Genomic DNA, 12,364 nt, shown 5'->3' with positions numbered 1-12,364 from the left:
TTACTGTGCTTTTCTTCTACATTTGAAGAGCACTGGGTCACTATTTAAGCTCCATTTGAGCAAATTGCTTTAACTGTCATATTTGATAAGTATATTTTTGGTTTATTCATAATAACCAAATCCTTTCCCCTTTTCTTTTTAAAGAACTCGGCCTAAACTCCACTGTAGAAGTCAGATCCAAATATAAAGCCTCAACCGCTCCAAGACCAACACGGACATTACTGTTCTCATTTACTCATCGTTTCACTTCTCCCATGAGTGGAATTCATTCCTTCCCCTCCTCCTTTGACATCTTTACTGCCCTCCCTCCTCTTCATAGGACCCATAACAGGTTAAATTAGGGGTAAAAATAGCCCAAGCACCCTCTATTGTTTGAGCCACGCCAAATACAGTCAGAACACACTGAACTAGTTGGACCTGATAAAAATCTGCATAAAATCCGTTTTGAATATTTTGGATCATTAGCGAGAGAGCGACGTGGACAAAAGCAAGACTATTGCGATGATGGCAGACACGTATGGCTCTCCAGGAATGCTGCCTGTTCATCTTTTATTCATTCCTGCTAGTTAAGAAAACAAAAAGGGGCCGCAACCCTAAAGAACGGGGAATGTATACATATACAGTACATCAACTGCACACACACACACACACACACACACACACACACACACACACACACACACACAAGAGATGTACTGAGGGACAAACAGCATTTGAATACGAGCCCAGCAGAGGGGTTTACATTCAAAGAGATTGGGGGAGTATAGACGGGCCAAGTCTGAACTGTTAAGCGTGGCTCTGCACTGGGGAGTACAATACCTCCGGTGACAACACCCACTGAGGGCCAAGCCTCCTGAGTTGGAGGGAGTGTGGGGTAGGGTCTGAGGGAAACTGGAGGAGAGGAGGAGGAGGAGGGGGAAGATTGGACATGAACTGAAGGAAAGAAAATACAGGAGTAAACAGAGGATCAGAAACACATCTGAGTAGGAATTATGTGTAAAAGGAAAAGTGGGTGAAATTGCTTAGAGTGATAATTAACAGTTTAAATGATAAAAATCTAAGCAGCGCAGATCTGGCTAGAGGGATGATGGTCTATCAGCTGGCCGACCACTGTTAATCTCTCAATAGTGTTAGGCTTGCCACAGAGTTATATGGTTCACAGGGCCAATTATAATATAGTATCCCTTGTTACACTCACACAAATCTTCTCACACTGCTATACACGTCCAAACACACCTTCTCAATGTTTGGGGTCTGCCCAAGTATTCACCCTTGTTCTTTGCTGCATGCCTGCACACAAAAGCCCAAACCCAAAAGCTTTGCAGCTGCCACACTGCTGTAGCTCTTGCTAAAAGCATTTCAACCTCCACCCACTAGCTTCCCCTTAAGTGAGAAGTTAGCATTGTCACTCCCCTGCTGGGATGACCTTGACATATCTCTGTGGGAAGCCAAAGTGTCAGAGCTTAGGCATAATATATACAGGACATAAGAATGAATTTCACGCGAACTGGGTGAAATGCTGTTAGTTAAAAAGGTGCGTCTGTCACACCCTCCTTAAAAATAACAAGCATAACTTGAAGAGCTAGGACCTTCATTTCCAGCCTGAGATCTTGACTGGTTGACCCCTTGAGGAGCCACGCCATCAGATTACTGAACTGCATTGGTAGCATTGATGGGATTTGTTGCCTAGCAGTTGCATACCCATCACAGATATGCCCCCACCACCACCAGGAACAATGGTCACATCCATGTTTACCAGTGAGGGTCTGAGGTGCGACAGTGGAGAGATGTGGGACTCAAACATCTTACACTCGTGGCAGATGGCATTTTGCTACATTCACTAGATTCAAAAAGGCCAATAAATACTGCTACTATTAAATAACCTATACATAGTCACATTCAGATGATTTCATCTTGCAGTCGGCAAAGTTTATTTATGACAGAAGACGTTTAAGATGTCCTAGACTATATGGGTCTTTTTTGCCTTCATAAGGAGAGAACGATGTCAGAACAATTCCAAAATATGAGATAACACCCAAGAATTCAGATTGTAAAGATGCAGATTTTCCTTATTGTGAGAGATACATCAGAACACACACACACAAAAAACCTTCTTGTCAAGACATGATATGCAATCTTAAAAACGGTCTCATTTACTTGCATTCCTCATTGGGAGGGCAATGCTCCAGTCTGAGTCCGTTCTAAAACGCATGCTGTCATTAAGCTCCGTTATACCACAGAAATAACTGACGCAAACATGGAGAAAAACAACAGAAGCAGAAGGAATTAGCACACTCTGAGCCCTTGACATGAGATGACTCACGTGGCATGCTAAGGTACTGGACAATGTGGTCTTGTCAGTTTTCTGGTTACGCACTTGGACCAACATAAGCTGTGCAAAACACTCAACTCCACACTAAATTAATTATAACCTAATGTGGTTAGCACAGCTGCATGTTGAGAACATCATCCAGAGCAGCTCCTATTTCATCAAATCAAATACTGGCTTGCAAACGATTCGATAAAGGCCATTGTCCAACAAAGCTGTACTGTTTCATTTGTGTATACTTGTGACTTTAATGGGCTAAAAAGGATAAAAGTGGATAGTTATTTGAAAACAAGCTTAATAATGTCAGCAAGTACAGTGATTCGACTAAAAATCCAGATGTACTAATCGAGTGTTAAAGTGCTTGAATGAGCTCTTGTAATAATTTGTCGTCCAATGTATGAAACTGTGTAAAATAAGCATGACAAAGAGATATTCCGAGTGTGTAAACAAAAATATCGCCTAGTGACACTCATCTCCATTCATCTGCCTCTCCAGTCCTCAGTTCCCTCTATCCCAGATGATCCTGAAAAATGACAATGTAATTTCTGCTCCATTTATTTCCCATGCCAGCGACAAGCGTTCTAATTCACTGGTTGAGTCCTCACAGACTCCCCACCCTTACCTCCCATGCTGAGCCAATATTGTGTTTAAATCTCATGCTCCGATTGTCATGGATGAGCCCTGTATGGCACAATTACATAGACAGTGTAATTATAATAGCACCCTGCGTCCATGCACATCATCCTTTGAACAGCTCAAGTGTTGACAGCGGAAGAGACCCAAATATATATTACACCCCCAAAACCAACACGCGAACAGAATGGAAATGGAAAAATGTTTTATATGTATATTTATTTTATGTATATTTTAAATAGCATGCAGTCTTAAATGACAAGCTCCAAAACATGCTCAAGACTAGACATTTTAAATGTGCAATCAGGTAAAAAACAAAACAAAAAGGACCAACCTTGATGGTTAGGAGAACTCTGATTAGCCGGTTGCTGAAATCTTGGACCAATGAGGTCAGTCTGTCTGTGATTGGAAGACCGGTCTATATTTTCCTGCTGAGGGAGAGAGGAGCAAGAAGACAGAAAAAAAAAAATAAGAGTTGTTTAGAACTTTGTTACAGTAGCCAATGTAAACATGCATTATCTAAACATGATCAACATTTAAAATCACCAGTATATTACCCCTTTAAATGTCAGCTGAATGCAAATTTTGTTTTCTCTCCCCTTTCATTCATTTATTTTCAAATTAACCATTTATGCTGTAGAACTGAACGCCCACATGATGGAGCACGTTCTTGTTGAAACTTGTTCGATCACGTAAAGGACCGGTGTGTAGGAATTAGTGGCATCTGGCGCAGAGTTTGCAAACTGCAACCAGCTAAATATGCCTTTCTCACATTTCCACTTCCAAGCATGTAGAATAATCTTATGGTGGCCATCATTTTCATGTGAAACCACAACACAAGGCCCTCTAAAGTGCCAGTGTTAGGGTTGTTTGTCCTGGTCTACTGTCAAAATAAGCAACAGAAACAACCACTGATAGGAACCGGTGATTATACATGAACGAAAATATCATTTTGAATAGTATATTCCATTTCTGGAAATCATTTTTCCTCATCCTGCAGAGCTGCGCTTTAAAAGGTGAAGCTATAACTAAGCAGAAACAGCTTTTTTTCTAAGAACATTTTAGGGGAAGTAAAAGCTATAAATGGAAATGACCAATGGAAAACAAACCCCAGTTACAAAGCCTTCAGAAAACCTGAGCCAACTTATTCTCTACTCTCCCTACACTGCGAATGTAAAATGACACCACATATAGCATAAACAGTGTGCGAACATGGTCAGGTGTGCATCAGAGCACAGATGGAAAGCACTTAAGATACCACTCATCCACAGTGTCCTCGATTGCCCTTTGTTATGCTGGCTTGAAGCATTCCAGTCAGGACAAACTGTTCAAAAAGTCAGAAATAAATAAATAAAATAAAAATCAGAGTAAAAGGAGTAACCATGTACATTTGTGTAAACATATTCGTCTCAGATTTGTTTCTGGCACAGCTAGAGCAACTTATCATTTGTCTGTGTCCCGACTAGTGTCCCGCACAGGACCTGACACAGCAGGAGAAGGAACAGAACGTTCTGGGTGGACTGTGTTCAGAAAAACATCACTACTCACTGTAAGCACACAAGACCTCCTCTGACGCTGTAATAAAAGCTGCTACAGTAGCTTGTTCCGTCTCATTTAGGGTACGGACAGACAATGCAGGCAGAACTAGTCTTTTTTTTTTTTTGTATAAAAACAAGCCGTTCCCACCTCGTCACACTTGATTTTTTTTTTTTTATTGTTTTTTGAAACTATAATGGAGCCTTTGTGCCCCACATTGGAGTTAACAGGTCAAAAGCATTGCAACTAGCAGCCTTTTGCTAATACATTTAAGGTTTTAGGTGAATCTCATTAAATTTGTTTCCTTGCAGCGCAGTGCTTGATGGCACCCACACATTTAATCTTTATCTTGTTACACAAATGTGAGGCTAGCAGTGATTCCTAAACCCAACTGATTTTACACCATAATGTAAACACTATAAGAAGCTTTATTATTCTCAAGTTTTAAAGCATTTTGACATCTAAAGTAACCCCACTAACCAGGACTGATGAACAGTTCAAAGAGAATCTAGTCACTTTGAAATACTGTTGAATTTCACCCTGATGTCTCCATTCTTCAAAATAAAGGTACTGCTATACTGAATTAATGCACGTTTTTAACTTTTTTCTCTCCTCTATTAAAAACCAAAGCCTTGGTAAAAACTGGTATACATGCTATGTACTTTGTCAGTGTATGACTGTCGACCACAGCTACCCCCAACCGCTTTTCTATACCAACTAACCCAACCGCATCCAATCATTAAGCTGTATTGTTCAGTCTTTTATTGTCTTGAATTTCAGTGGTATTTCCCCCCCCCCAGAAAGAAATAACCACCACACTACTACATTTGTTCCCATGACACAGCAAACCCATCATCAACGCACACCGTCTGGTCCAGCTACCAGACTGTGACTGATCCCTACCCAGTCACCCAAGCAGCACTGGGACACTGCTGTTTGGTTGGCGTGCAAGTGTATCACAAAGTTGCCGTGTGTATTCAGGAGAGGATGGTCATGGTTGAGCATCACTGAGCAGAAGTGTAAAGACTCTTTCACACCATATACTGTTCTTCAATGCTGTATGGCATGGCTGTCTGGAAGTAAATGAGACACACACACACACACACACACACACACACACACACACACACACACACACACCTCGTGTCGTACCAACATAAAGGAAAAAAAGGTTTTTTTACCTGTATTCTTGCATTTTGTCATCACACTTCTGAATTTTACAAGCACAGGCACATATGCACAGACTCCCCCACCCATATATCCTGCTTAAAGCTATTAAGGGGCAAAAAGCAGGACTTTGAGTGTAGGCCAAATTTTGACAAGGAGCACAGAAGAGCCCTTTCATTTTAATGAAGTTGAAAGGAACTTCAAAAACGAAGTCAGGAGGTTGAGGGTTTAACCCTTTAAAAAGGGGTCAGTGGAAGGCCAGAGGCAAGGTTAAGGCACAGACAAAAAGGTGTGGAGGCTGGACCTCAAACACACACATAAACAAACCACAAAAAAATCCTGAGATGAGAACCACAGCTATGTGCTGTGCCTTTAAAAGCTGTGCTGATGCCAGTCCAGCTGTGCACCGTTACCTTGATGCCAAGCAGAAGTGGGGATTCGTTATAAATTTTCTCATCAAATCCCTTTGTTAATTTCAGTTCAAAGACTTCCAGTCACCATGTAGTTCATTCACATTCACCAGTAAGTGAAGTCACCATTGTTAACACAGCTCAACATTCAACTCTGATCCTGACAGTCTTCTCTTCACCATCGAGTTCAGACTGTTGCTAGTTTAGGTCGTTTCCATCAGTTGAATTCAAAACTAGCTCACGCGAGTATGATTGCAAAATGTCGGTACCTCAGCAGCCTTTTATTTAAAGCCGAGTTATCAGATTACAACTGTCAAGCAAGCGTCACTCACAAGTGAGGGGAGGTCTGCCTAAAGCAACTGGTTTAGTTCCTCCATCTTCCTCTGTCCCTAGCATGCTCCTCTGTATGTCCGCCTCATTCCATCCATAAGTCTTCTCAGTGGTTTTTGCCTCCTGCCTAGCAGCTCCATCTTCAACATCCTTTTTCCCAGTACGTTCAATTCAAAATTTTTAACTTTACAGTGCACACAGTAATTACATAAGCACCAACTGTGCTCATTTAGGATCCTTACTGCAAAACTGTCCACTTGTCATGCATATTATGCCGAACACCATGGTTAAAGTGTTGAGCGCACATTAAACATGTCATTACAGGTCAGCTCAGCTAAATCAGCTCAGTTAAATCTTGATTCGAAACACCAGATAACATGGAAAATATATTCAACCCATGTAGACCTGGCTGTGACAGACAACATTAACTCAAGTGTTAGTGTTTATGGAGCGTAAAAAAAATATATATATATTTGTGCATCTTTGTGGGTCACATATGCTGTAATCCATTGTTTCTCATCAATCCCAGTGTGCAAATGCACCACAGGTGCTGTAGGGAAGCCTGGCCCCTAACATACCAGACGTGCACCTGGCACATCCTCTGCACAGAGGACACTACACGCTTGACTGCAGTCTGCAGACATTAGAGAGGCTGAGGCTTTTAAGTATCACAGGATAAAAACTGCACTTTCTAACGAGAACAAAAAATTCTTTAAATATAAGATCACTAATGCTAAAAGGGTCCTAGTCTTATTTCAGACTGACCTACTGGGAAAAAACAACGCTAATAGGGATAGGCTTGTTGCAACATACAGTACATGAACACTAGGCAGCAAGTGGAAATCCTTTATTACATAACTAACTAGAATGAGATCAGGAGGTCACACTAATGTCTGCTACAAAGCTTTGTTGATTAATTTGTTTATACTGTGGAAACTTAGCTGTAGCTAAAATCAAATGAGCCATGGCAGAGCTGGGCCATGACAGACATTTGCATAACATTACAAGACTGAGGGTTTGTTTACAATTTATCCACATTTTGAATAGCTCTCAGGTTTCAAGTACATAATACTGTAAGTAGTAGAAATGACTTCTCCTGAGGCAAGAATTAGGAGTCATAACAATAGTAATAATGTCAAACTACTATTTCTAAGACACTTAACGCTGGTCTATGAATGATTCAAGCACAGAAAAGTGCTCCATATACACGGAGGTGGTCAGGGGAGAGGTACGACCAGTGAGTGTCAGAAACATGGTGGAGGTTCTGTCATGTTTGGGGCATAATTATAGCCAGTGGTGGTGTGGATCTTGTCGGGGGGGGGAAAAAAAAAAAAGCAGCCAACATCCAAAGAGCCTTGAATATCCTTTAAGGAGCTTGGAGAAGCATTCCTTACGACTGCTGAAAGAAACTACAAAAGTTGTTAAAAATGAACAAACTCTATTTTGCCCTTACGTATAGCATACTGCTGGTCTTAATGTTCATGCACTGACAGTAAACTGGAAAAGTGAAAAGATGCACATCTTCACACTGCATAAATGAGGACAGTCTTTAGAAACTCCGAACTGCTGATGTTAAGCCCAAAATGACATGCAAATGCTCAGGTAACTCTTGTTATAACTAGCATTAATATTAGCGTCCTGGGGTTGGTGCATGTTATTCAGTGACCATTTCGTGACAGTATTGTTCACTGGCATGTGGAGATCTCTTTAGATGGCATTTTAGTCCTTTTCCTTGTGTCACATGGAACTCTCCTTGTACTCTCCATAACAGTATACACTGACATTTATACAGACTTGGAAGGGCATAGTGTAGCTTCCTAGCAAGCGTCCTTTACTTCATCAGCTGTGCCTAGTTCTGCACATACAGATCATTTAGCCAGCAGTCAAGATTATCAAGATTACATCTGAAACAAGATTAAAGTGGTGATATAATCCCTGGAGTATAGAATGAATGTTATCTTTAGCTGAATCTGTTTGGCACTGCTGCTTCAGTTTTATCAGGGAAAATCTTCCACAACCCTGGAATTTCACAGTGAATGGGTTTTCTCATTCAGTGAGTCAAGGTACATCTGTTATAGGTGAATGGTTTCCAAACAGCCGAGTGAGCGAGTACTGCTGTGTGTGTGTGTGTGTGTGTGTGTGTGTGTGTGCGTGCATTAACATCCATATACTACAGCTCTAACAGGACCCACCCAAACCATTGGCAAAGAAATAAGAGCTAAATGATGTCTCATTTCTTTCTGAAACAGCCTCCAGTCTGTCTTTAATTAGTGCTGAATAATCTAAAACAAGAAAAATATTAATGCAGGGCCAGATGCAGGAAAATTATTAGCCTACACATATTTACACTGCCATCTTTGGGCACCATGGGGTTTTTTTTGTTTTTGTTTTTTTTTTAATTCACTGTGCCTTTTCACTTTCTGGCATCTTTTTCAATAACTTGTTATTAAAAATAAGACCAGCAGATACAATATACAGCTGCTAGAAATTGCTGTATATTGTAGCAGAACCACTGACACAAATCTACTACATGTACAAGTATGTGAGCACATGTACATAAAAGAAATTTGAATACAGTGCCAAAAAAAATTAATAAATAAATCGACAGACTAGCAGACTGAACTGTATCGCACAGCCGGACTGGCCTACTCCGAATGCTTGGAAGCCCTTTGCTCCACTGAGGGTGATGTGATGATTCTGCTAAATCTAAAAGCAAGGTCAAAAAGTCAAGTTTGTTCTTGTTACTCTGTAACAAATGATGGCATTCGCTTGTAAATCAATGTCTGTGGAAATTTGAATTAAACAAAAAAAGACAATAAGATCAGGGACAACTTGACCAAAAGACATGAATCCATATCTAAACCTCACCAGCTGGGACAGCTGAGTGATGGAATTTGGTCATGTGCAGCTTGTAGAGTGAAGCTTTATTCATAACCATCACACCGTTTAGGCCAACTGTGATGTCACCAATGCAATCTTCTCCCGAATTACGGGCATCACCATTCAGGAAAATCCCTGGCATCAGCACTAACATGGGAGTAGAAGAGTTTAAAAAAACCAGGAAGCAGAGAAAGCACAGAGTCTCTGTGCTCTAATATTCCACATCTACACGATCAATAATCGCACACTCATGACACCAAAGCACAGTTCATATTAGTAGTCGTGACATCACTTGTTGTGCAAAGACCAGGTGTAAGGAGACAAATCTGACTCCAAAGTCAGCCAAAGTTAAGGATTTTAAGAGAAATCATGAATTAATTTAACAATTTAGTTTACTTTAGTGTCTTTGTTGGAGCCACAGAGGTCCATCCAGCTGCTGCTCTTTGTGCATTCATCTTAGTAGAATGATGCAACCATGCCACGACAAGTTAGTGACTCAGTCTTTGATCAGGGAGGATAAAAGAACATTTTTACTCTTTTCCCAAAAAAAGAATATCTCAAATGAAATATTTCCATTTACCTGATAATTGGGATGATGCAGGAAATAATCCGGACATCCGGCCACAGCCATGGCTTACGTTTCTCAGATTTTTTTTGCAATTGGTTTTGATATTAGGTGTTCAGAGCGAAACCTGTGGAGAAAGAACACAAATGGAGCTTAGTGGAAAAGTACAAAGGAAGCAGGGAAAAGGTAAGAGCGTCCACGAGAGGACGGATGAAGGAAGGAAAGGAAGATGAAGTCTGAATTCTAAGAAGACAGATATAGCACAGAGTAGTACTTAACCCACATAGACTACACAACGTCAACAACAACACAGAAGATATAATGGTTGGTTTAGAGACATCAGCACTTGTTTCAGAATTCACTCATGTACCAATGAATGTTGCTTGAAAGTGACTTTGAAGCTGGAAAATAAGGGTGAAGAAAAAAAGAAGCTACTTTTAATACATTTTTGAAAGGTGGGCAGTTAAAAGGTCAGCTGTGTGTACAAATCAAAGTTAAAAAAAAGAAAGAAAGAAAATCCCTCACACTACCAGGTTTTCATATTTAAAACCAGCTTAACCCTCTGTAGGGTTAAGCTGGTTTACAGGAGAACAAAGGCTACTTGAAACTGTGGCGTTAGTTTACTCCACCATAAAAGTGCATTCAGTAAGCCAAGACAAACTTTTAATTCACATAACAGAGCCAAATGAAAACCCCACTACCAAGAGCATCGCATCCCTGCGGCAAATTCAGCTTTACTGTAGATCTTTTGCACCCTATTACAAAACATGAAAATTCTACAATTCGCTTCCCCCCTCATTACGAGTCCTGCACTTGCCTTTCTGCCTTCTAGATTTATTTCACCAAGGTGGATCTGAAGCGACAGGTGCCCTCTCCATAAGTCAGTTTTACACAAATAAAACCACTGCACAATCTGAGGTGTGGTCTTTGATAAAATAACTGAATTTACTGCAATAGATGCGGCACTTTACGGTACTAAAAACAAGTGCTTCTGTTCCAAGACCCTGCCTCCCGGCTATCCTTGGTCAAAATAACCATAATTTCAACAACATGAACTCCAGTGTATTTGAACTTCTTAAAGTGGGTATCCTACTAACCTCTTGGCATTGCTGCCAGTGAACAAACACCTGTAAACACTGACCCAAAAATACCCTACAGGCACATATCCAGGTCTGAAGTTATACCCTGGGGTATATTTGGAGCTGAGCAGCTCAGGCTCATAACTATGATGGTCTTTTATGCAGCAGTTCGTGACCCCCAGTTCTCGCATTATAAAAATAGGACCTGGCATTTTATAGATTGCTAATATTATCTCATGCTTGCATTAGCGGTCAGCCAGCTGCCCTTGCGGTGGAGCAGTGTTTGTATGTGTGCGTTTCTGCCAAACAGTGTTTGTTTCAGCATGTACATGTGCACACGACAGTATGTGTGGATGTTTGCGTCCAGTATACTGCAAATACTTATGCGTAGGTGTGTACTTTTAAGAATCTAGTCATGTTTGGAAAGACCTCAACAACTTCAGAGTCCCATCATATCTGATTTGTATACGGCGATATGTCCTCTCCCATCTTCAGCAGAGTTGACTGTTAAGCACACATATTGCTAAGTGCAAAGCTTCCTGGAAAAGGAGAATCAAGCAAGCAGCAGCAGCACACACACTGCACTTGTACGCTCTTGCTTTTGATGCAGATACATTACTTATCACACTTTTAAGATGTTATCCTGAAACTGTGCCCACTGAAAAGATAAAGTTGTCAATTTCCACGGGTTTTTTTTTCCCCTTGAAGCCCTAAAATAAACCTCCAAAACTGGACTTGCAAATACCAACCAAACTATGAATGCAGTCTAAACAAAGAGTTTGGCACCGTGTTCACTAGGACCAATGAAAGGGCTCGCTTGTAATGTGTGTGCGCTTGTGCGTGGCATCTGTGCGGGTATGAGCGTTAACCCTTTCAATCCATGTGTGGGGCCTAGCTGGCTGGCCAACAAGCACAACTTTTCATTTACTCATCATTTACAGACACACAGTTGACAACAAAAACAAAAACTAATTTACATCAGCCTAAACGCTCCAAGCCACCCCTCATTAAGCGCCACAAACCTACTATCCGTGGCCGAACTCTAGGCTGGGTTATTTTATTTTTTTTCCTTCCCCTCCTTCAAGAAATCAGGAGGTTATGCAAGAGAAACAAGTAAGCTTCAACTAACTGTGCTTCTGGATGCCAAACAAATGGTTGGGCATCACTGGAAATTTTTGTCAGGGTTATATGCAAAACAGTCAATACCACAAAAATAAAAGATACACTCAGCCAACATTACAGGTGTGCGCTGGAAGGTTAGTATCAACTGTGCATGATAAAACATGAGAAAAAGTCCAGGTGCTTGATTTAGCATTTAAAAAAAAAAAAAAAAAAAAAGGGGGGGGGTTCAAGGAGCTCATACATGCCATAGCTACTCTCAGTGACTGATCTATTGACCAAACATACATGTACCTATTCTTAATTGTTCCCTGAC

General features: G+C 40.8%; 1 protein-coding gene across 3 annotated transcripts in view; it reads right to left on the bottom strand.

Annotated features, from left to right (window-relative positions):
* The window catches only part of grb10b (growth factor receptor-bound protein 10b), a 63,490-nt gene that overhangs the window by 37,290 nt on the left and 13,836 nt on the right, over positions 1 to 12,364 (bottom strand). For 2 of the 3 annotated variants that reach the window (XM_063486159.1, XM_063486158.1), the window contains exons 2-3: positions 9,866 to 9,977; positions 3,297 to 3,393 (exon numbers count right to left, since the gene is read on the bottom strand). In XM_063486159.1, the coding sequence (XP_063342229.1) occupies positions 3,297 to 3,393; positions 9,866 to 9,916 (148 nt within the window). In that variant the 5' untranslated portion in view covers positions 9,917 to 9,977. The remainder of the gene's footprint in view (positions 1 to 3,296; positions 3,394 to 9,865; positions 9,978 to 12,364) is intronic. The other variant, XM_063486160.1, reaches the window with a different exon arrangement.

This window comes from Pelmatolapia mariae, linkage group LG10_11, assembly GCF_036321145.2.
Source record: "Pelmatolapia mariae isolate MD_Pm_ZW linkage group LG10_11, Pm_UMD_F_2, whole genome shotgun sequence".
Taxonomy (NCBI): domain Eukaryota; kingdom Metazoa; phylum Chordata; class Actinopteri; order Cichliformes; family Cichlidae; genus Pelmatolapia; species Pelmatolapia mariae.
The sequence above is the reverse complement of the archived record's forward strand: the minus strand, read 5'-3'. Positions and strand labels throughout refer to the sequence as shown.